General features: G+C 36.9%; 1 protein-coding gene across 3 annotated transcripts in view; it reads right to left on the reverse strand.

Annotated features, from left to right (window-relative positions):
* Positions 1 to 4: 4 nt before the first annotated feature.
* HCFC2 (host cell factor C2) overlaps positions 5 to 26,733 on the reverse strand; it is a 59,600-nt gene continuing 32,871 nt past the window's right edge. For 2 of the 3 annotated variants that reach the window (XM_003405303.4, XM_023539042.2), the window contains 3 exons: positions 24,991 to 25,128; positions 22,626 to 22,811; positions 5 to 20,518 (listed from right to left, as the gene is read on the reverse strand). In XM_003405303.4, coding sequence (XP_003405351.1) covers positions 20,204 to 20,518; positions 22,626 to 22,811; positions 24,991 to 25,128 — 639 coding nt within the window. In that variant the 3' untranslated portion in view covers positions 5 to 20,203. Of the gene's footprint in view, positions 20,519 to 22,625; positions 22,812 to 24,990; positions 25,129 to 25,792; positions 25,875 to 26,733 lie in introns of those variants that run through there. The other variant, XR_002783653.2, reaches the window with a different exon arrangement.

Raw genomic sequence — 26,733 nt, forward strand, 5'->3', positions numbered from 1 at the left:
TGTATTTATTAAAATTTAAAAAACCTTTTTTTTTTTTGGTAAAACTTTCTTAGCTTAAGCAGCACCATTTTTTAAAAAATGTAATTGAAAACTTCAGTGTGAATGCAGAAGCAAATATTGTCTACCCTGTTAAACTTGGTGCCCATAAACAGTGTTTACACTGTTCATTGTGCCTGTTAAATCGTCATAGTTATTGCAGCTTTTTGTTAAGACTAGATTTGCTTTTGAGTTATATTATTATGAGTGTTGGAATTCATTTAAGTTTAATGTAGTCCCAGTGCTTTTGAAATGGTGCCCCTTTCATTTTGTATATTCTTTTTTCAAAGAGTATCTTCAAATACTATAGTATTTGAATTCCAGAAGAGGAATTTTATAGTCTGATGGTAAATATCCTCATTTTACCTTTTTAATTGAAATGTCAAGTTTCCTGTTCTACTCTGGGAACCAGGAAACATCAGACTCATTGTGTGTACATACCTTTTGCATGGATGAATGAATGAAGTGAAGGACAGAGTGAATGCTGTGAATGTTGTCAAACAGAAGCCGCCAGCTTCTACTGTGCTGTCTTGATCTTTGCAATAAACTAAACTTAGATAATGTAACTTTGGATAATTTAGTGGTATGTACTTGAGTTGTTCCTTTTCAAGGCGAGGATCTTTATTTTCTCATCTGTTCTTTTTGGTGATAATTAACTTGAGTTTCTCTGTTTTAAGTATCAATTACCGCTATTGTATAGTTTGAGTGAATTGCATCTTTGAAGGACACTCAGATTTACATGGTAGAAGTGATTTCTCAGATACGGGCTGAAAAGAAGCATTTACTTCGCTAGAAGGAGCCTTTTGGGGGGGATGTATTTGGGCTAATCTGAGGTTAATTACTTCTCTCACCCCTCAACCCCCACTTAAAAAAAAATCTTCATTTAGAGAAAATTCCGATAGGAAAATAAAAGGGGGTAGGATTAAGCAAAATCAACCATCTACTGTGTTGAAATAACCAATGTTAATTTGGTAAATATCATTTGTCCTTTTACTTTGTTAAATATGTGTATATTTTATAAAAATGGCTCATACTGCACATACTGTTTTATAGCTTGCTTTTTTCACTTAATATATTCTGAACATCTTTTCAGGCCATTACATAGTCTTCCACATTATTTTTACTGGTTTATTATTCTCTTGTATGACTGAACCATAATTTATGTAATCCTCTGTTGGACATTTCAGCTATTTACATTTCACTGAATCTTGTGCACATCCATAGCTGTTTTCTTGAAATAAACTCTTAGAATTACTAGGTTAACATGGAAAATTTTAAGGCTTTTGATATTTATATATGGGTATGTTTCTGAAATATAATCCTTTTGATCCAGGCAGTATGTCACTATATAAACCCCAGATATAACTGATAAAATCACCTGGTATTTGGTCATCAAATTCTTTCTCTAAAATCAATTCAAAGATTGGACTGTGAGTAAACAATCAAGATGAAACAGCTAATATTAAGTTTTAAAATTTGTATAAGTATATACACCCAAACAAATTCTAAAATTAATAATTTGCTGGTACTGTTGTTGTTAGGTGCCATCAAGTGGTTTCCAGCTTATGGTGACCCTGTGTACCACAGAATGAAACACTGCCCAGTCCTGTGCCATGCTCACAATCCTTGTTATGCTTGAGCCCATTGTTGCAGTCTTGTCAGTCTATCTCGTTGAAGGTCCTCTTTTCCACTGATCCTGTACTTCACTGAGCATAATATCTTTCTCCAGGGACTGATCCCTCCTGACAACATGTCCAAAGTATGTAAGACACAGTCTCACCATTCTTCTGAGGCACATTCTGGTGGTTGTACTTCTTCCAAAATGGATTTGTTCGTTCTTTTGCCAGTCCATGGTATATTCAGTATTCTTCGCCAACACCACAATTCAAAGGCATCAATTCTTCTTTGGTCTTCTTTCTTCATTATCCAGGCTTTGCATACATATGATGTGATTGAAAATACCATGGCTTGAGTCAGGCACACCTTAGTCTTCAAGGTGACATCTTTGCTTTTCAATACTTTAAAGAGGTCCTTTGCCCAATGCAACGCGTCTTTTGATTTCTTGACTGCTGCTTCCATGGCTGTTGATTGTGGATCCAAGTAAAATGAAATCCTTGACAACTTCGGTCTTTTCTCCATTTATCATGATACTGCTTATTGGTCCAGTTGTGAGGATTTTTGTTTTCTTTGAGGTGTAATCCATACTGAATGCTGTGGTCTTTGATCTTCATCAGTAAGTGCTTCAAGTCCTCTTCACTTTCAGCAAGCAAAGTTGTGTCATCTGCATAATGCAAGTTGTTAATAATCTTCCTTCAATCCTGATGTCCCATTCTTCATATAGTCCCGCTTCTCAGATTATTTGCTTAGCATACAGATTGAATAGGTATGGTGAAAGGATACAACCCTGACGCACACCTTTCCTGACTTTAAACCAATCAGTATCCCCTTGTTCTGTCTGAGCAACTGCCTCTTGGTCTAAGTACAGGTTCCTCATGAGCACAATTAAGTGTTCTGGAATTCCCATTCTTTGCAGTGCTATCCATAATTTGTTATGATCTACACAGTCAAATGCCTTTGCATAGTCAATAAAACACAGGTAAACATCTTTCTGGTATTCTCTCCTTTCAGCCAGGATCCACCTGACATCAGCAATGACATCCCTGGTTCCATGTCCTCTTCTGAATTCAGCCTGAATTTCTGGCAGTTCCCTGTCGATATACTGCTGCAGCCCCTTTTGAATGATCTTCAGCAAAATTTTGCTTGCGTGTGATATTGATATTGTTCGATAATTTATACATTCAGTTGGATCACCTTTCTTGGGAATAGGCACAAATATGGATCTCTTCCAGTTGGTTGGCCAGGTAGCTGTCTTCCAAATTTCTTGGCACAGAAGAATGAGTAATTCCAGTGCTTCATCCGTTTGTTGAAACATCTCGATATTCCGTCAATTCCTGGAACCTTGTTTTTCACCAATGCCTTCAGTGCAGCTTGGACTTCTTCCTTCAGTACCATTGGTTCCTGATCATATGCTACCTCTTGAAATGGTTAATGTTGGCTAATTCTTCTTGGTATAATGACTGTGTATTCCTTCCATCTTCTTTTGATGCTTCCTGCGTTGTTTAATATTTTGCCCATAGAATCCTTCACTATTGCAACTCGAGGCATGAATTTTTTCTTTAGTTCTTTCAGCTTGAGAAATGCCGAGCGTGTTCTTCCCTTTTGGTTTTCTAACTCCAGCTCTTCGCACATGTCATTATAATGCTTTGTCTTCTCAATCAAGTCACCCTTTGAAATCTTCTGTTCAGTTCTTTTGCTTCATCATTTCTTCCTTTTGCTTTAGCTGTTCGATGTTCAAGAGCAAGTTTCAGAGTCTCTTCTGGCATCCATTTGGGTCCTTTCTTTCGTGTCTTTTTAATGACCTCTTGCTTTCTTCATGTATGATGTTCTTGATGTCATTCCACAACTCGTTTGGTCTTTGGTCAATAGTATTCAATGCGTCAAATCCATTCTTGAGATGGTCTCTAAATTCAGGTGGGATATACTCAAGGTCGTACTTTGGCTTTCGTGGACTTGTAATTTTCTTCAGTTTCAACTTGAACTTGCATAGGAGCAATAGTCTTTTCCTCATTTGGCCCCTGGCCTTGTTCTGACTTATGATATTGAATCCCATAGTCTTTTTCCACAGATGTAGTCGATTTGATTCCTTTGTATTCCAGCTGGCGAGGTCCTTGTGTACAGTTGCCATTCATGTTGGTGAAAAAAGGTATTTGCAATGAAGAAGTTGTTGGTCTTAGAAAATTCTATCATGCGATCTCCAGCATTGTTTCTGTCACCGAGACCATATTTTCCAACTACTGATCCTTCTTCGTTTCTAACTTTCGCATTCCAATCACCAGTAAGTACTAACTAAAATGTTAAATCAGGTAAATTTGGGGTTATATGACCTTCATACTCTGACAAAAGAAAATTTGAGATTTTGTATGTATCAGGTACAAAATCTCTTTATACATGTGAGAATTAGTGCTGGCTTCTTATTTGGCCTATGTTGCATTTAATTGAACATCATCCCCCGCCCCCCACCTCAGGACTTTTTAAGTATAAGCTCCCACCTTAACCTAAAAAACTTTTTTATAATTTTGTAAATATTGCATTTATGAATATCTAAGAGAAATGCGCTTCAGTGACTTAAGTCAGATACAGACATGACTAGCTTCTTTTCCCCTCACTACCTCATTCCTCGTTATAGCGGAGATGCTTTAGTCCAGGTAGAATTATTTTTAAAAATTCTACTTTCCTAAGTCATATACTTTGATACGTTGTTGTCTTAAGCTATTTGTACTTTGTTTTCTCTTCTCCTACAGTATAATATTTATACAGTGTTTTTTCCAAAAACATACCTTATCGACTGTTTTCTGGATTGTCTTTGTGAATTAAAGGAAATAGCATTTACCTTTAATACTAACTGAACATCGTTACAAGGGCCCAACTAAAAAAGGATTTTTACAGCAATAGCCTTTTGGCATGAAAAATGAAAGAAAAAAAAGTTTCTACAATTTGCCAAGAATGAAATCTTGAAAGTGCAAGATTTTAAAAATACATATACTTTTCCTTAGGGGAAATTGTTGGTTATTTTATCAACAGTCCAAAACAAGACAATATTTGCTGTTTTATGTGATAAAATAAACCTTTTGAGCCACTGAGATAAGTGATAATTGGGTATGATCTATACCAAAATCTAGTCTGTTTCAAATTATATTTTTGGTCTTCCTGAATTAGATAACCTATATGTTATTTTCATTTCTTATAAGCTAATAATTTGTATACATTGACCTTAAACTCATAGTAAATCATACAATGTGCTTATTGAGTTAAAAATGGGACGACCCTCCTAACTTTGTCTTTGAAGCTGTACGACACTGAAAAATACTCAGTTTTAATCTGTGGCTTCTTTTAGAACTGGAAAGGTTACCTGTGCTTACCTCATCAAGTTTAGCTTCTTGTTCGCCACGTTCTAGTCATCTTGATATCTTGGCTCCTTGTTGCCAAGTACTCTGCCTCCCCCAATCCTTCCTGCCATGGCCTTAACACATATACTTCTCTCTGCCTAGAATATTCTTCCTCTTCCTTCGCCTGGCTCAGTGTCACTCACCCTTTAGGCTTCAGCTTAAACTTCATCAAGAAAGCTTTTTAAACATTTGTTAAAACCACCAAATACAGAAATAAACACCTCTCAAAACAGCAGGTCTGTAACTCAGCCTATATGTGGGCTTCTGTAGGCAGTTCTTCAAAGAGTATGCTTCTCTTTGTACCTGATTTTAAGGATTCTTAAAACCATAAGGCAGAATCCCTTCAAACCATAGGTCACAAATGGCATTGGGATGGATTCATTTCTCTGGCTTCTGGTTATTGTCTTTTGTTGCATTCCATTTTTAACGGGCTTTTTTTTAATGTTCCGAAACTATTCTACATTTTACACATTTGCACAGATAAGCCTCACATACATTTATACAATCTGAGATTTTTACGAACAGAAATTTTGCCAGCCATATAGAACACAACAAAACAACTATCATTCCTTAAGAACCCTAGTTATAGGCAGGTGGGTAAAAATTCTATAGGTAAAAACTAAATGTTTACTTCTGGCCATCGTCTTTAATAATGGAAGCTTGCCTGGTAACACAGCTACAGCTTTCCCAGACCTGACTCCAGGGACTATTCTCTTTTGTACTTTAAACAGACACCTATGCAAGCAATGTGCTGCAAGAACTCTGTTTTCAAGGTTAATGCCAGCACATGTGCCAAACAAGAATAAAGTCTGTAAAATATGTGTTGGCACTGCCTCTAGAAGCTTAATGGCCATGTATTAGTTTTAGGGGTGCAAATTATGTGTTAATAGGTATTCCTCTATATTCTACAAAAATACACTAAGATTATAAAATTCCAGCACTGTGGCATAAGCTTTTGCCTCTTAGGTATAACTTAGGCCTTCTTTGAATGTCCTAAGAGCAAGCAATAACAGGTTTGTGTCTTTTGCCCGTGTTTTCCAGGGCCCAATTTCAGAGTACATCTGAATGAAGGCTTATTTCTGAACCTTGAACACTGGGTAGTTGTTGTGCAAAGATAAGTCATAACAGTGCCTTTTCAGTTGGACAGGTATGCCAGGAAGGCTCATTCATGCATATATAATCTCCAGTGTTAGGTTTACAAGAAACGAAACCCAAATCCTTTTTCAGACCAAAGCAATCAATCAAAGAACAGGAAGAAGTAATATTTGGCCTAACAGCCATTTAAGGAAACGGCACAGCCATTCCTTACTTTGGAGGAAGAATATAGCTTTAAAAAATGGTTGCTTCCTGTACATTTCCAACCTTGCAAGCAACAGTCCCCTAGACCATAAAAGGGCTATCTTGTGGGACAATGCAGGGGAGAGAACTAGGCATCCTAGAATTCTGTAGACTACAAAGTACCATGTTTCCTACTCATATCAAGGGCAAAGTGAAAAAAATTTTACTCTAGACTTCTGTTTCCGGGGGTAAGGCAGTCTAGATAACTTCGATGACTCCCAGTTAGAAAAAAAAACCCAAATGCTGAATAAAATATAAAAAATAATATAAGAAAATCTTTTAATCTTTGAAAATGTATCACTGAGTTGACATCAGAGGAATCTACAGAACTCCAAAAATGAAGCAGAAACAGGACACCTGTGAGGTAAGCCAGCACCCAAAGCCTGCTTTGGCCCTAAGGATTTCAGTTGAATTCTGGAGTCCTAAACTTTAACTTTGATAGCAGCAGAAGGGGGCCTGGAGATAAAGCCTAAGAGAGGTGGACAGCAAGAAATGTTGCCTGTCTCACTTTTGGTACTGGGTGGAAGGGGAAAAAATCACCATCCTTAACTCCCTAGCCACAGGTCAGCCCTCAAGGTGATTTCTGACCTGAAATTACAGAACTTTCAAGCTGATCATTTAAAGTGGTCCAAGGTTGGTAGCGCCCAGGTGTCTGGCGGAGCAAACAAATTCACAGTTATCAACCTCAGCCTGCTTCAAATAATTCCTGTTTTCCAAGGAAAATTAAAACATCATAAAACTCAAGGGAAAATCACAGGGAACACTGATGATGTTTGAAGAAACGCAAGAGAAGCACAGAGAATATGAACGACAGATTACACAGAGAACAAACAAGATTTGTTAACCAAATAGAACTAATATGGAAAACAAATGCAGTAATTAAAAATCCAATAAATAGAGAAGGGGAAAAAATAAGAAAATAAATAAAAGGGCAAGAAGGCAGGGGAAGTGGATGACAAGCACACACACAAAAAAACCCAGGACAATAGGTAACATATGAGGGGCTAGAGATAAATCCAAATATATTTGTAATCACAACAGGTACAAGTGAACTAGACCATCTAGTTAAGACAGATTATCTTTGGCCTTGTGTTTTTGGTGTGTCTTTGCAAACTCGAAATATAATGCCAAAGAAATAATCTAAAATATATCAAGAACTAACCAAAAGATTGCTATATTAAGTAACAACAACAAAACAAGGCAACAAGCATTACAAGAGATAAAGTCACTACCTAATAACACAAGGTTCAATTCACCAAGAAGATTTAACGATTTTAAATTAGTATGTACCTAAAAGTCAAAAGAAAAAGCAAATATTGACAACTTCAAGAGAACCTGAGAAATCCTCTATCATAATGAGATCTTTTGAGACTCTTCAGTAAGGAGAAATCAAGTACAAAATAAACCAGTGAACAGAAGATCTGAACAGCACAACTAAGGTTTGATTTAATGGAGAATTACAGAACACTAATGTGCACTGGTGGTGCAGTGGTTAAGTGCTCAGCTGCTAACTGAAAGGTCAGCAGTTGGAACCCACCAGCCGCTCCGTGGGAGAAATATGTAGCAGTCTGCTTCCGTAAAGATTTCAGCCTTGGAAACCCAATGGGCAGTTCCACTCTGTCCTATAGGGTTGCTATGAGTTGGAATTGACTCAAGGACAATGGGTGGAATGGGTATTTATAGAACACTATACTCAACAATTGGGGAATATACATTCTTTTTAAGCACACATGGAACATTTATGAAAACTGACCACAGATGGTCATAAACCTGGTCTCAAATTTCAGTACTGAAATCATACAGGTCAGTTTCTTTGACAAAATGAAATTAAATTAGAAGCAAAAGTTGAAATCAACAACTAGAACTACCATCATTTGAAAATTTTAAAATACGCTTTTAAAATAAGTAGTAGGTCAAAGGAGCCCTGACGGCAGAGTGGTTAAAAGCTCAGCTGCTAACCAAAAGATCGGTAGTTCAAATCCACCAGCCGCTCCTTGGAACCCCTATGGGGCAGTTCTACTCCGTCCTGTAGCTTTGAGTCAGAATTGACTTGATGGTACCTAACAACGACAGTGGGTCAAACATACAAACCTGTAAGTATTTATCAAGAAAAAATGAGAAGGCACAAATAAACTAATAGGAATGAAAAAAAGGCCCTAACTACAGATACCGTGGAGACTAAAAAGATACAAGGATAATATGGATAACTTCATACATACTAAAATTAAGATGAAATGAATAAATCTCTAGGATTAGGGATAAATTCATAAATTCAACTTATCAACTGGGTACATTCATTCAATTTATCAAAACTGACTCAAGAATATAAAGTACTAACGATTCTACAACTTGTTAAAACAATGCATCAGTAGCTAAAAATTCCCTCACAATGACCAAATGCTTTTAAGGACTAGTTCCAATCTTAAATGAATGCTTCCAGAAAATTGAAAAACTCACTGCATATGGCTAATATAACCTTGATACCAAAACCAAACAAGGACAGTACATGAAATGAGTATTACAGGCTAATTTCACATAGGTGCAAAACTCCTAAACAAAATATTGGCCAATTGAGTTCAGCAATGTGTTAAAACACACATGCACACGCACATTCCTCATGACCAAGTTGGGTTTATACTAGGAATTAAAGGCTAGCTTAATATTAAAAAGTAGACCACCATAATTTAACACATTAACAGATTATAAGAGAAAATAATCATTTAAATAGATAGATGCAAAAAAGGCAATAAAATGCAATACTCATTCATAATAAAACTAATAGCAAAGGAGAAATAGAAGAGACCCTCCTTAAACTGATCAAGGCCATTTATGGGGGAAAAAAACTAAACAGTGAAATGTTGAAAACATTCCCTTTAAAATCAGGACTAAGACAAGGATGTGCACCATCATAAGTTCAGGTCCTAGCTAGTACAGAAATAAAAGAAAAAAAAATTTTTTTAAAAAGGTATAAAGACTCCTGAAACTATGGCCTGCAGACGGACGCTCTGTTAATCCAGAACTAAAACCATTCCTGAAGCCTACTTTTCAGACAAAGATTACACTGGACTACAAATAAAAAAATAATACTTGAGAGGTATGAGCTTCTTGTTTCAATCAGATACATGAGACCAAATGGGCGGCTCCTGCCTAGAGGCAGGATGAGAAGGCAGGAAGGGACAGGAGCTGGTTGAATGGGCACAAGAAACCTGGGGTGGAAAGGGGGAGTGTTGCAACCTATGTCACATAACAATATATGTATATATTTTTGTATGAGAATTTAACTTGAGCTGTAAACTTTCACCTGAAGTATAATTAAAAAAAAAAAAAAAGGGCATAAATCAGAAAGGCAGAAAACTGTCATTATTTGCAGATGACATGATGACATAAAAAACTCAAAAGAATATGTTTGGCATGGTTGCTGAATCCAAAATTAATATATACCCCCCTAAAAACCCACTGCCATCGAGTTGATTCCAACTCATAGTGACCTTATAGGATACAGCAGAAGTGTTCCATAGGACTTCCAAGGCTGTAAATCTTTACTGAACAGCTGGTAGGTTTGAACCACTGACCTTTCAGTTAGCAGCTGAGCACCTGACTACTGTGCCAGATCCAAAATTAATATATAGCAACAATATTTCTATAAATAGCAACAATGTAGAAAGTGTATTAAAATAAAGCTTTAAAAAATTATCATAGCATTAAAAAACAATTCCTAGGAAGAAATCTAATATAAGACGTGAAGGCCTTTATGGAGAAAAATATTACAGTTTATTGAGAGGCATTACAGAAGACCTAATAAATGGAGAGATATACAATGTTCTCAGCTAGGAAGACTCAATACTGAAAAGGTGTCAATTTTCTCCAAGTTGATCAACAAGTTCAATACAATTCCAAAAGATAAATACACAAACTGGGAGAAGATATATGCAACACATTTAATTGACAAAGGATTGGTGTTCAGAATACATAAAGAAATCATATGAATCAATGAAAAATGACACATAACCCAATAGAAAAAACATGACTAGGTATTTCACAGAAGAATCCAAACACATGAAACATAACTACATTAAACCCACAGTTAAGATACCATATATAAAAAAAAAAATAACGGCCACTCAATTGGCAAATATGAAAGACAGTAAATGAAGACCAAATGTTTGCTAAGATGTGGGGCCATGGGAACTTCAAACTACTGCCAGTGGGAGTATAAACTGGCACAAATGCTTTAGAAAGCAATTAGCATTACCAAGTAAAAACCACTCCTGAGAGCAGCACTTCTTAAATTTTTGGTCTCAGAGCCTCTTTACTTTCCTAAAAATTACTGAGGACCCCAAAGAGTTTTTGTTTATGTGGGTTATACAGATCAATATTTACCATACTGGAAACGAAAACAAAGACTTTTTTAAAACACAAGTATACACTCTATTAGATGTCAGGGTGATGGCATCATATACCTGAAAAATACTTAAACTCATGAAAAAATGAGAGTGAAAAAGACAAATAACATCTTAGTATTATTGTGAAAACACTTTTTTGCCTTCACAGACTCCCTTGAAAGGGTCTCAAGGTCCCCCGGGGTCCTTGGACCACGCTTTGAAAACAGTTGCCCTAGAGCAACCCTTGCACATGTGTACCAGGAGACACATGCAAGAATCCACTCATTTCTCAAATACTTAGGGAGCACTACCATGTGTAGGCATTGTCCCAGACACTGTGAATACAAAAGAGACAAAACCCTGCCCATGCGGAGCTTACACTGTAACTGGGCAGAAAGTTCATAGCAGCATTGTTCATAATAGCAAAAAACTGAAAACAAACCAGAAGCCTGTAAATAGCAGAACAGATAAATAAATTGTCAGAATTGACTCGAGGGCACTGGTGGGTGTTTTAATCATCACTCAGCGGAATACTACTCAACAGTGAAAATAAATGAAATACCATTACATGCATAAACATGGATGGGAATCTCAAAAACAATGTCAGAAAAAAGTCACAGAATACATACAGTATGTTTTCATTCATACAAAAGTTCAAAAACAGGTAAAACTAAACAATATATAATTTAGGGAACTATACGCACTGGGTACACATAGATGGAAACCCACACACACACAAAACCAAGGTAATTATTAGCAAAAAATTCTGAATCACGTTTACCTCATGTGGCGTGTGTTGGGCCAGAGAAGACAAATAGGGGCTTCTAGGCAGCTGAGAGTGTTCTAGTTCTTAAGCTGAAGGCTAGTTTATGTGTGATCATTTTAGTAACCAAATCATACATGTACAATCTGTATACTTTTACATGTACCATTTCACAACAAATAAAAGAAAAAAGATGTAAGTAATACATCCTCTCATCAAAAAAGAGAGGGAGCTCAATGTTTCAGCCGCTGCTGTGCTTTGCAAGTCAGCCAATTATAGCTAGTGGGGAAGAAGGACATGATAAACGAAAAAAAAAAAAAAGAGTAGAAATTATTCCTCAAAGACGTTAACTAGATTCCCCTAGGGTTCAAGATTCAAAGAGATGGCAGTTTTAAGTATTGCTTTTCTAAGTTGGCACAGAGTCAACTTAGAAAAGCAATACTTAAATTGGTTAATTGGTTATTTTGCTCAGGTGGGTAAAATTATTTGTAAAACGCAGAGAATGAAACCATAGGTGATGCAAACCTCCAAAATAAACTGACAGACACCACCTCTTTACTGAATTCTCTTGACTTTCAAAAGTACAAATTCCCTTTGGCACATTCTCCTAATAACACGTTCATGTGTTAAATATTCATAAAATACGGAAGGTATGTGGTGGTGACATTAACTGTTTCTCCACACTGGTCAATAACAGGTGCCAGGTTGGTCATAAAATGGCATAACAATTTTGCAATCGAGACCTTTTGCCAAGTTCATCACTGGCAATGCCGTTTTGCAGGCTAAATATGACATAGTCCATGTGCAATTTCTCCTGACTGGGAGAATTAGCTAGGTATTTTGATACACAATTCAAAAGTTCTGGGGGGAAAAAAGACAGACCTTCAAACACTCCACCCATCCCCTTTACCCAAACAGGGCTGCTGAAGTTATTATCTTGGGGCAGGGAGTTAGTGCATGGGGTTGACTAGGCCCAGCAGGAAATGGCCAGCAACCCATTCCCAGGGAAAGAGGAAGTAGAAAGTATATTCTCCAGGTCCAATCTCCCTAACTGGGTCTAACCTGAGGCTGCCATCTCATCAGAATTTCTAGGAATTGCTGTAGCTATTTTAAAAGCCCCAGGCAGTTGCAGGACCCAGAATCTTACCCATATTTAAGCAGGAATGGACAATGTCACCAAGGGGTGCTAAAATGCAGCTGGTGGCAGGCTCATTTTGGATCAAGCAGTTGGACCTTCGGAACTCCACTCAGACACCTGCTTTAGCCTTCTCTATCAAATGGTCAACGCACTTGGCTGCTAATGGGAAGATGGGAGGTTTCAATCCATCCAGAGGTGCCACAGAAGAAAGGCCTTGTGATCTCTTTCTGAAAATCATCCATTGAAAACCCTATGGAGCATAGCTCTACTCTGACACACATGGGTTTGGGATCAACTGACGGCAACCGTTTCTGTTGTTATTTATCAAAGCCTACATATAAACCTTTGGAAACCCTGGTGGCGTAGTGGTTAAGTGCTACGGCTGCTAACCAAAACATCGGCAGTTCAAATCTACCAGGTGCTCCTTGGAAACTCTATGGGGCAGTTCTACTCTGTCCTCTAGGGTTGCTATGAGTCGGAATCGACTCGACGGCAACGAAAAAACAAACATAATCCTTAGCTTGCCAGTCATGAAAATGAGCTTTGGCCATCTTCTTCCTATGCCAGCTGTTGCTGCCTTCCCTGTCTATGTTTCACCCTTAAAAAAACCCCTCTCTTGCATGCTATGGTGGCATAAGTGGCTCACCCACACCTTTGTTATATTGTATGGCAATTATTATACCTGTAGCTTTTTGCCCCTTTCCCAACATGAAAACGAAATTAGGAGGGAAACCTTCTCAGGGTCTTAGGGGACTTCACTCTCTCTCCCAGGTAGGGAAATGCCAGGAAGGAGCATCTGCTTTGCTCTCTACCCCAGACCTAATTCTTCCCCACTAGAGGAGGAGGAAGGGAAGGGATAATCCTCCTGGTCAGAGCTGGACATTTTTGGGCCGTGATTTACTAGGGGACAGGGTTACTCTGTGTTCAATAAACAAAAACCAACTGCTACCTTTTCTTTTTAACCTGTATGTGCTCAAACGTGAAGGGCTCCTTATGCCTTCCCAAATTCTCAGGCTGAGGACTGAAGTATTCTTTAGCTTCCTGCTTCTTGGCGGTAAGGAGACCAGGTTCCTTCTCTGTTACAGCTTCCATATCTGATAAGCCACTAACTCATACTTTCTGCACTTTTATCTTCAGAGGTTATATGTAAACACCCTGACATAACTAGGCAATCTATAGAAACTTGTCAAATCAGCAAATCAAATCAGTAAATAAAGAATACTTCTGTAGCCTCCACAACCTCATACCTGTGACTCCACAGCCTTCTCTCTACCCATGGTCAACCAACCAAAACCAAACCCAGTGCCGTCGAGACGATTCCAACTCATAGCGACCCTATAGGACAGAGTAGAACTGCCCCACAGAGTTTCCAAGGAGCGCCTTGCAGATTTGAACTGCCGATGTTTTGGTTAGCAGCCGTAGCACTTAACCACTACGCCACCAGGGTTTCCCCCATGGTCAAAGGCCTCCTAATATTGTATTCACAAGACTTTAGAATTTCAGGCCCAAGACAGGAGTCATAGCCAGACTTTGAATTTAAAACTACCTTTAAGTACCAGACCCTTGCTGAATTCAATTTATCCAAGATAACAATACATAAAAGAATTTCACACTCAGTTTCAGATGGTCTTTGTTCAGATTCACGATCTTTTAATGGAGCCACAAGTGGACATTTTCCTGATTTTACTTCTGCAGACAGACAATAAGGGGGAAACAAATGGATACTAAATTAGATATAGAATTCTATTTTGAACAAGGTTACTGATTCCTGAGATTTTATAGCCTTTTCTTTCTTCATCCAGTTTACAGAATTTGTTTTTCCCCAGAATGCTGCAGTTCATATTTCCAGGCATGATCAAAATAAGCCTTTTCTAGAGTTACAGAGGCACTGGGTGGATTTTTTTTAGAGTTACAGAAATATGTAAGTATAGGGACTCACAAATGTAACCGGATGGCTTGGAAGGAAGGTGTGCCAATGTCACCTTATCTTCCTGTAGGGTAAAAATCTTTGTCCTACGAGCTCAGAGGTGACAACACCGACCTGACCTGATATGTAACAGAATCTGGTACAGGTCTAATTCTGGTCTTCCGTGTTCTCCAGCAGTGTCCTGGGCTTAAATAAGCAGGTAGTTTATTTTCTGCTGTTGTGTGCCATCCAGTCGATTCCAACTCACTGCAACCCTATAGGACAGAGTAGAACTGCCCCACAGGGTTCCCTAGGCTATAATACTTATAAGAGAAGATCGCCAGGTCTTTTCTCCCATGGAGCAGCTGGTGGGGTTTGATATGCTAACCTTTCAGACAGCAGCCGAGCTCTTAACCACTGTCACCAAGACCCCTTAGGTTTTTTTATCTAGTGCTAGATAATTGTCCATGGCTTCACTACATGGATATTAGAGAGACTAACTTTTGAAAGATTTTTAGCTCATTTTCCTGATCACGTTATGTTAAAAATCATAATCCAGATATACCCATCGATCTCCTTAAATACTCAGGTCTTTTTAGATCAAAGTCCTCTTCTTGAGATCCATAAAAACCTACATTAAATCCCCTTTAGCCCAGCAAATATGTGACACATCGCTTATTTATCCCTGACCTTCTCTTAGGAGCCTCACTAATCGGAGGGTAGGGTAAGACAAGGCTATACAGTTTGTATTTTCTCCAGGGGCTTGTTAAACCTGTTAAAACCTCTTTCCTTTTCAAAGCCTCCCTCTCATTTTGATCTCAACATGAGAGTGGGGCGTGGAAGTATAAAATCCATTGCCATCAAGTCGATTCCAACTCATGGCAACCTTGTAGGACAGAGTACAACTGCTCCATAGGGTTTCCAAGGCTGTAAATCTTTACAGAAACAGACTGTCACATTTTTCTCCCAAGTGGAGGGTATGGAAAAGTGTAAAGGTGGGGATTTTCTTTAACTGTTTGTTGAAATATTTAAGTACCAGCTAAATGGCTGATACAGAAGGATATAAAGACCCAGTCCGCCTCAAAGACCTACCATCTGGCAGGGGGAAAAGGACAATGCTAACAAATAAGGGCACATAGCTTTTAGGCTGCTATGATGCAAGATTTAACAAAGGGCAGTGGGAACACAAAAAGAAGGGGTCAAATCTACCTGGAAGTGGAGTATGTCAGTGCTATGGATTGAATTGTGTACCCCAAAAATGTGTGTCAACTTGGCTAGACCATGATTTTCAGTACTGCGTGACTGTCCACCATTTTGTCATCTGATGTGATTTTCCTAAGTGTTGTAAATCGTACGTCTGTGATGTTAATGAAGGATTAGAGGCAGTTATGTTAATGAGGCAGGACTCAACCTACAAGATTACACTGTACCTTGAGTCATTCTCTTTTGCAATATAAAAGAGAGAAAGGAGCAGAGAGACCAGGGGACCTCATGCCACAAAGAATGAAGAACAAGGAGAGCAGTGCGTCCTTTGGGCCCAGAGTCCCTGCACTGAGACGCTCCTAGACCAGGGGAAGATTGATGACAAGGACCTTTCCCCAGAGCCAACATAGACAGAAACCCGTCCCCTGGAGCTGGCACCCTGAATTTGGACTTCTAGCCTCCTAGACTGCAAGAGAGTAAAGTTCTGTTTTGTTAAAGCCATCCACGTGTGGTATTTCTGTTATAGCAGCACTAGATAACTAAGGTAGTCAGGAAATGCTTCATCAGGCTGGCAACATCTGACATGAATCTTGAGAAAAGAAGTGAAGGTGAAGAAGGGGATTGAAAACAGGAGTAAGTGCATAAGGAAAGACAGACAGCATGGTATCACAGAAACTAAAAAAACCTGAAAATGTCAAGGGAGTGGGTAAAAGCTTCGAACAACAAGATGAAGCATGATGAAAGAGTTCATGGGATTTGGGAAATAGAAGGTTATCTCTGCCCTCTGTAAGAGCTATTTTGATGGAGTAGTGGGGCACAAGCCTGGCTGCCGTGAATTAAAAAAAGGCAAAAAGGATAAAGGAAAAAAAATTAACAGTACATAAAAGAAAAAAGTGGTGACAACAACTCCTTAGAGCCATTTGCCTTTTTACTTTCAAGCATACTAGTTCAGCTACAATAAGGGTTAGATAGGCATCTTGTTTCTATGAGAAAATAATTCCCAGTTAGAACCAACTAACTTAGAAACAAGTTTTTAGACAAAATCAACTCTCAATTTAGAGAATGCTTATATTCTTACTTAAAATGAATGACACAGAATCAATTTTTCTACAGATTTTCTCTGACATCACTAATTTTCCTTTCACGTAGTTCAAAATAAATAACATATATAACTGCTTATATAGTAGAAAAGGTGCTTTATTTTACATAACATTGGTACACAATACATAAAACTGCCTAAAATCAGTTCTTGGAAAACACAAAGACCGAGTCTATTTTGCAATCTATTTCATTAGATGACTACAATTATTTTAAATACTAATAATCTCTTTATATCCAAAGTTACAAATTATTTTTATGTTACAAATGCTGCAGCTTTTTTTTTTCCTTAAATAAAAGCATCTTTAGAAAAGACCATATCTCTAATCAGAAAAAATCTTTGCTAGTCTACAAGTTTTCGAAATAATGGATCAACGGTTTTACCTTTCTATAGATGATTATATTTATGTAATATGGTTATGAGGTGGAGGGTGACATGCAATCAGATTATTTTAATTTTTTAAAAATTTCAGATAAAATTGAGCTTATATTTGCCTGATTTATAGTTAAAATTGCCAAAATGGTTTACTAAACTAAAATGAAGCCAATACAGTATCTTAGAAAACATAATTCTAAGAGCATGCAACATGAAACATTTTTTTACTATATATGTAAATCAAAGTTGCAGAGTGCAGGAAGAGGATGTGGCATAAAAGCTTGCTACATCTGAATTCCTTATTCAACCAGGGGACTAAAGAAAGTAACTTAACTCATTGTAAATCCTCTTACGGAAGATACATGCATGACATGGTCTACTGCTACACAACAGGATCTTTACTTAGAAAATGTGCAAATGATAAGAAGCTAAATGCACTTCTCTCTTTATTTACCCCCAATCCATTCTATTCATGAACACACAGCTCTAAGATCTCATATTAACTACTAATGTCAAAGCCACAGAGATTTCTCAATGGCATCTTTCAGTCACCAATCATTTTTCAGAGAGATAAATGTGACTGGTGCTTAGTGTACAAACACCAAAAAATGACAACAGAATCTGGGCTAATTCTCAAAGTGAAAACATTTATTATTTTAACAAATCCCTTGGTATAGAAAGACTGCCCTTCCCTCTGAAAAATAAGTTGTATGTTAGAACTATAGCTTCATATTCCTGGTCTAGAAAAGTAGAGGCATTTAAGCAAAGTAAACCAAAGACCTGAAAATACTAAATAGGTGTAACCGTGCACACTCAAACAAATACTCTATCCTTTGCTTAAAATCAACTTATCCCTTGTCATTAAGGGAAGTGCTTCAATTTTACAACAAAAAATATTTAAAAAAAAAAAAGAGAGAGAGAGAAGTGCTTTAAGATGCAAATTGCTAAATAATACAGATTAATACAAAAGAAGGGGTTAAAAAGCAGGCTTTTCCTAATAAAGCAAATACATTATTAAAATAATTGAGCTTGAAATATACATTTACTATAACTTCCCATTCTTACTGTTTTTTCAACTAAATATACACACACGACAAACCCTAGTATTTAATATGTGCAAAATTGCTTACCATTTATTTTATCTTTAACTTTGGTTAAATATTTGTTTAGCCTATATCAGACACATTATGGAAGCTATACAAATGATTACAAACATAATAATGAGGTAAGTTAAAATTCTACTAGTGCAAAAAGCAAGCATATGCCAAAAGCAAAGCATATGAGTTAAGCAAATGCAGAATGAAGCTCTCACCAAGGGACCTGCTGGAATAACAAATGGGAGGAGCTCCTTGTAAACATTGTTTGTAAAGTACACATTTAAAGATTAAGGATTCATAGAGCCACAAGAAAAGGTATTCTACCAACACCATAGTAGTGCATTTATTTTACCTTTAGAGTTCAGAAATCACTCTCTATGTGTCTAACAGTTTGCATATTTTCTTCAAGAGAAACTTTGTGAGACACATGAATTACAAATACTGTAGTATAAAAATCCCAGTTCTTTATAAAAATTATATATTAAAATATTCTATACATTTTAAATTAGTCACTGGAACACACATATAATATCAGTTCTGCACAATGAAATCCATCTTTACTGAGGGTATTGTACATAAAGTCTGAGGACACAGCTACTCAGTCCACCTAAGCTGGCGTAAGGTGATGTGGCTTTAGAGGACAGACTGTGCCCCTGCAGCTAATGCAGCTCTTAGTCTGAACTATCTTTTCTGCAATTATTGCTCTTGTATATTCATCCCAGATTTGAACAGGCAGTAGAACTGTGAAATTCCTAAAGGTTTAAAACATGTTACTGCTAGCAGAGTGTTCATAACACCTATCTGTATCTTTAAGGTTATAATGGAACCTGAGTAAGCTGTCTAATGCTTATATTTCAGTTGTAAAAAAGTTTATACAATTTCAAGATAAAAACAATGCAAAAATAAAACATTTGGAGCATTTACAAAATCTTACAAATGTTTAAAACACTATTTCAAAACTTGTGTCCTGTTAAGGTGCTTCTTTCTGCAATAGGAGGACAGAGACTTTAATTTTGAATTTTAAATTATGAAGGTTTTAATTTCAGGGAAAGCAAAGTTAAAGTGATTAAGACAGATGTTGAAATGTTCAGAATATACCTCACTTCTCATGAAGATACAGAATTTTAGTGCTGAAAAGGACCTTAAAGAGAAAGTCTTTTAACTACCTCATTTACTAATGAGGAAACTGAGGGCCAGTTTAAGTGAAGTGTTTTGGTCAAATATACATTAAATGTATTGGCCTGATAAGAATCAAGAAATCCATTATTCTTTTTGTATTTTATCATGATCCTTAGAAAATAGTAAGAATTCAAAAAGAGAGTTTCTGAACTTTTAAAAAAATTTTCTTAAGCTTTCTGCTAACTGTAAATAAGCAAAAAAGAATCAAATGGTTCCTAAAATTAGTATCATAATTATTATTCAATAGGAGACAGTTGTTAGAGGACCACTGCTCATGGAGAACGAAGTTAGAGAGAGAACGTAAAGAGGGTATTTACAGTGTAGAGAACACTACGTAAGAGCATAAAGTACAACAGCCAGTTACTACAATCATCTCAATAACTCCAGGATAACTGAGTTACACAGCCTTTATAAAAGATATTGGGGTCAAAGTCTTTTGGCTTTACATATACTAATATATACATACGCATATATGCATATATGTATGTACTAATTTTCAGAGTCTTTGCTTTTCTATTTTTATTTGGATCTAGAATTGAGCAAATACATTTTAAGAACTTACAAACTCAAATTCATAACTGCTAGAAATACAATCAAAGAATAACTCTTTTAAATGACAAATCTTCATAACCAGTTACTAATAAATAGTCATCATTACAACAACTTCAGTAAAAAACCAGTTCAACTTAAAGGTGCTTTCCTATTGTTACCTTGAAGCCATCGAACTTGGGTAGCTGGTCCATAGCCCTTTTCGTTCTTTGCTGATATCCTGAACACAATGGCCGGCCTGGATGTGTAATCAATGTGTGCGTTTGCAAGCTGCCCGGCAGTTACTACACATGAGGTCTTAAGACCACAATAAATCCTCATAAACACAAGCTGACTTGGATTATCTTGTATCTGTGCTGTACGGATAGCCAGGTAGGCTGAATATTCCAAAATATTTCCAGAGGGTGAAGTTGGAGGTTCCCAGGAAAGGTGGATACCCTCAACGTTCTTGAAGGAGGAAAAAAAAAAACAAGTAAAAGGTTCTAAAGTTTTCTCTAATTATCACCTGTTACGCTGAATCTATCTTTAGAACACAGAATGTTGCTTTTTGCTAAAATATTTGCATTAGATGTTAGATCTTTTATTATTGATTTTAAAAAAACCTATCTAAAATGTTTAATTCACGCCCATTTTTCAAAAACACAACTAAGCTTAAATGTCTGCCTGTAATACCCCAATGTGCAATAGAGGGTTAACTCAGCGGGCTTGGGGTGCTCACTGTGCAGTAAAGGGTTGGCTCAGCACATCTGGAGTATTCAAACTGCACATAGGAAAGAAAGGACTGGCTCCTGATCATTCCCAGGACATAATCTCTAAGCCCTTGGAATATCCTACCTGGTAATAACTCTAGGGTAACTAAATTATATGCCCTTTATAAAAGATAGGAATCAAGGACTACAGCCTTCAGTATGAATTACACCTCAGCGTAAAGAAAACAAAACATCCTTACAACTGGACAGGTAAGTAACATGAGAAAACAGAGAAAACTCTGAAGTTGTCAAGGATTTCATTTTACTTGGATCCGCAATCAACCTCCACGGAAGCAGCAGTCAAAAAATCAAACGATGTATTGCACTGAGCAAATCTGCTGCAAAAACTTCTTTAAAATGTTGAAAAGCAGAGATATCACTTTGAGGACTCAGGTGTGCCTGATCCAAGCCATGGTATTTTCAATTGCCTCATATGCATGTGAAAGCCGGACAATGAATAAGGAAGACTGAAGAAGAATTGATGCCTTTGAGTTATGGTGCTGGTGAAGCATACTGAATATACCACGGACTGCCAGAAGAATGAACAAATCTGTCTTGGAAGAAGTACAGCCAGAATGCTCCTTCAAAGTGAGGATGGCAAGACTCTGTCTTATGTACTTTGGACATGTTGTCCAGGACCAGTCCCTGGAGAAGGATGTCATGTTTGGTAAAGGATCAGCAAAAAAGAGAAAGACCCTCAACAAGGTGGACTGACACAGTGGCTGCAAAAATGGGCTCAAACATCACAATGATTGTGAGGAGGGCTCAAGACCAGGCAGTGTTTTGTTCTGTTGTACACACAGGGTCGCTACGAGCAAGAACCAACTGAACGGCATCTAACAACAACAACATAAATTCTTCTGGCTTTATATATACTAATATATACACACATGGGGTCGTGGGCCCCAGATAGTTTATGCTAACAGTGTGATTTATGGTGAATGCTTGTTTTTGTTCGCCTGGGTCCCTGGGCCACATGGTATCAGTTTGACCTCCTTTGGGCTGGGGGTGGGGGGGGACGCATTGGAGACTGAGTTGTTTAGGTCAGTCACACAGGCTCTCCATGACTACATGACTGATTCCTAAAAAAAAATCCTGGACATCTAGGCTCAAGTGAACTTCTCTAGTTGGCAATAGTTTGTACATGTTGTCATACATCATTGCTAGGAGAATTAAGTTCTGTCCCAAACTCCACTGAGAGAGGACAACTGGAAGCTTATGCCTGGTTTCTTTTGGACTCTGCTACGCACCTTTTTCCTTTGCTGATTTTAATACATATTCTTTCACTGTAAGAAACCATAAAGGTCGCTATGAGTAAACCATAGCTGTGAATATAGCAGCTTTTTTGAGTTCTGCGAGTTCTTCTTGAAAATCATCAAACTAGAGGGTTGTCTTGGGTTGACATATCCATAAGAGGCTTTTTCCCTCCCTGAAAGCAGACCTTTTCCTTTTTAAGGAGGGGCATTTTTTTTAGAACCTTAGGATAAAATATAATCCAATATAGTAGTGTGTTTTAAGACTCTCCAGCACACATTTTTTAGTTCTGTAACAAGAACAAAGCTAATAAAAAGAAACACACCAGATTTCCCTCCCTTTCTGTGATTTGGATGCTGTAATTCTGCTTGAAATCTGGTCCTTACAAATATCATGAACGATCAGCAAAAAAATATTTTTCAAACCACTCACTTCTGGATAACTTTCATTTCATTAGATGCTAACAAGAACCTCTAAACTGGCAATTTTACTACATCTACAAAGTTTCAAATAATTTAAATCACCAACAAGCCTTGACTTCATTTTCTCACCTTTGAAATTCTGACTGCAGAAGGAGCTCCAGGAAAACCAGGAATACAAGTTTTAAATTCACTGATTCTGCTGAAAGGGCCTATCCCACAACCATTGATTGCAGCAACCCTGAATCTGTATCCTGTGCCTGGAACAAGATCTTGTTTCTTAAGTAAACTGTAGTCAGGCACGTCTGCATTTCCTACCTAAAATACAAAATATGCAAAAGTTAAGGAAAAGTGGCAATTAATTCACCAAAGAAGATATACAAATGGCCAAAAGGCACATGAAAAGATGCTCAATGTCATTAGGGAGATGCAGATCCCAACCACAATGACAGACCACTTCACACCCACCAGTATGGCTACTGTCAGAAAAATGGAAATAACAAGTGTTGGTGAGGATGTGGAGAAACTGGAATCCTCATGCATTGGTGGTGGGAATGCAAAATGGTACAGCTGCTGTGGAAAAGTGTGGGAGTTCCTCAAAAAGTTAAACACAGAATTGCCGTATGACCTAGCAATCCCACTCCTAGGTATTATATTTTTACACAAATAACAGGCATGTTATATGTTTTTGCCAACTGCACCCTCCCCAGTGAAGTATTTTCATAAGTGCACTATATTACATGACATATACGTATATAACGGAATATTATTCAGCCATAAACCACAAATAGAAAGGGTGTTCTCATACATGATACAACATGGATGAACCTTAAAAATATGCTGAGTAAAAAAAGTCACGCGAAAGAACAAATACCATATGATCCCACTTATTTATATGAAATATCTAGAATAGGCAAATGCATAGAGACAGAAAGCAGCTGGGGGGAGGGAGCAAACAGGAGTTACTGCTTAAGGGGTACTGAGTTTCTGTATGGGGTGATGAAAAACTTTTGGGAACAGAAATAACGACTGCACAACATGGTGAATGTAATGTCACTGACTTGAACTTTAAATGGTTAAAATGGCAATTTCTTGTTACATATAATTCACTATGATAAAAAATAATATTCAGCAGACACTGAATAAATGTTAAACTGAATACATAATTACATTACATGTAATCTAGGTAGGAATGTCATAAGACTTAACAACTTTCAAATAATTTTTAAATATCCTCTTTAGCTCTTACAACACCCCTATAAGACAGGTAGCACCATGCAACGCCCCACTTTAACGGAATAAAACCAAACTTGTTACTTTCGAGTTGATTCCAACTCTTTTGTCACCCCCATTTTGTAAATGAGGAAACTGAGTCTCAGAGAGGTTATGCAAGTGATTTCCCCAAGGTCATTGCTGAATAATGGAATTAGTATTCAAACCCAAGTATACTAGCTCTAAATTTTACGCCTTTTTTTTTTTCTTTTGGGGAAAGTCAGGTAGCTAGTAGGCCCTTAAACATGGGTATTTCTTTATATATTAAGTTGAACTATAGCCAGAACTTTAATGATGCATACTACTAACACATTATTAACCAATACTTTTATTTTTGTCAAGGCTTGGAAAAATTCAATATGAAAAAGGGAGGCATGAGAAGTAATATTTGAGAAACTAAAATAAATTGATAAATGATTTAGTCTCTACTTTTTTAGACCTTCAGGAAATTCAAAATGGATAACCATTTCTTTGGCAATTCGCTGCCTGAAATTCCCCAACTCAGAAAAAAATAAGTCCGATATGCTTTGGACTTGTTATCTATTCTATAATTCTTTAAGGGCTAACGTCTCACATATACATAAGAAGTCCACTTAAGGGGCTTCAGCATCAAGGGAAAATTAGATTGTATTTAACGGAATGCAGAGACTTTTATTCTATTAAAGTCTTTAAAATTGTGAAATCAGAAATAAAAGATATCTCCCAATAACTGATTCCATTCTCGAAACATACTGGGTAACAAAATTAGAGATTATAGAAACAAAAACAAAAAAGCCCTTATCTGTGCTGGCCAGACTAGACTACACCTCAGAATCCAGCCCCGTAATTGTATAAAAATTTTTTAATTACACGCTTGTGATATATTTTATAAAAAAGAGTCTTAAAAAAGAATACAAGATAAACAGGTATTAAAAAAAAAACAAAAACCACACCTGTTGCTGTTGAGTCGGTTTCGATTCGTGGCAACCCTATAGGACAGAGTAGAACTGCCCCCATAGGGTTTCCAAGGAGTCGCTGGTAGATTCAAATTGCTGACATTTTGGTTAGCAACTGAACGCTTAACCACTGGTGCCACCAGCGCACTGATAAACAGGTATACAAAACTCTTAATTATAGATTGTGAACAGATCCCAAATTCATTCATTCAAGTGAGTTGAATCAGAGCTATAAAAAAACCTCATTCTTGAGTCTTATAACTCAGTGTGGAAAAAGTATCAATAGCTACCTTTGCGATGCTTTGCTTCCCTTTTGGCAGCAAATAAAACTGGCTCACCAAAGCTGTGTTATTTTTAAAAATTCCCACATCACACCACTGTCGTTCTCCTGTTTTCACCGTGGCCACTGGATTTGAAGAAGCCTCTTTCTAATTTCAGAGAGAGAGAAGTTTATGACGATTCTTACTGATCATATACAAAATTTCAATAGCTAATAAATCCATGCAGTGATCTATAAGTGGGTATATGGGTAAACACCACAACGTTAATAATAGTTCCTAAGTAAATAAAGTCTTAAGAGATGAGGTCAATTGACAGGGAAACAGGGATGCTAATTCAAACATGGGGAGTGACAGGCATTCTCCAAGCCAGCAGCTCTGTACTACCAACCTAGCTGGAGTTAGCATGCTCTCAAATCAGTGGTATGTTAAATGCCAGCTGTTTTATAGAACATTGTCACTTCAGAGACTCTCTCAGAAAATGTAATCCAATTTGGTGTGACATTACAACTTGCTCCAAACGAGCAATAAAGAAAAATTCATTCCAAGCTGGCTCATTTCTAGATTCAAAAACAGCTAGCAGAAATTCAGTGATCCTTGCATTTGAAATACCTGTGATTCTCCAAACCTAAAAGGAGAAAAAATGTTCAAAACTAAAATGCAATTTGAATATACTTTTAGTTTATAAATTCACTAAAGAGGAACATATTATACAGTTTTACAGTTTTTACCCTGCTTTTTTAAAACAAATAAACTTCCTCTACCTTAAGCTACATTTAGTGATAAGTGAATTATACTTATCCCTGGAACTAACCTTTTTAAGCCATCTTCTTTATAAATGAGACACTGTTTCCAGAAGCTCAAAACAAATGTGCACTTCAGTTATTTATTTCTGTCTTAAATATATAACAGCAGAGGTACATGCTTATAATTCACATTACTTGTTATTTAGGCTATCACACATGACAAAGTGAGCTAACTAGAAGTCTTTAAGGATTAAAAAAAAGGTGGTTTAAAACTTTTCATTTTTTAAGGCTGTAAAAACTCTCTTCAACAATTTTTATAAAACAACTGGCTCCTACTAAAATAACAAATAATATTCTGGCTGATGCACTGCAAAACACATGTTAAGAGAAAAAAATTCATTTTAATAATCCTTCCCTGAGAAGACTCTATGAACACTAGGTCTTAACATTCTGGAAAGGTGAAAGCTAATGAAGGTAAAATATGATCAAAATCCATAAAATCATGATTGAAAGAAAACTATAGATAATTCTTAAAGATTCTAAAAGGTAAATATTAGGTCAAATAAAAATTCTTGCACATAGTAGTAAAGATGAAATGACTAAAATGAAAAAAAAATTCTTAAAAAGTATATATTATCCTCATATTTATCTAATTAAGACAACCTTGGTATATTTGTGAGGCACACTCCTAGCATTTTAAGTGTGGTGCCATGCGGACCACTTCTAGCCTTCCATAAAACAATACTTGGTGCCAACATCAGAGATTATTCAGCTATACTACATGTATGTCTAACCCAATATTACAATATTCTCTTGTGCTCCTATTACGTAGCTGGCAATGAGCCATCCAGGTTTTATGTTCCATAACATATTCTACCATTTACTCTTTAAACCATGAATGTAATATATGTAATATTTTATATATATACACACACATGCATGTACATGTGCACACACACACATATTTCTAATTATAAAAAGAACACATTTTCAGTACAGAAAATTATAG

The sequence above is a fragment of the Loxodonta africana genome, chromosome 4, assembly GCF_030014295.1.
Source record: "Loxodonta africana isolate mLoxAfr1 chromosome 4, mLoxAfr1.hap2, whole genome shotgun sequence".
Classification (NCBI taxonomy): Eukaryota; Metazoa; Chordata; class Mammalia; order Proboscidea; family Elephantidae; genus Loxodonta; species Loxodonta africana.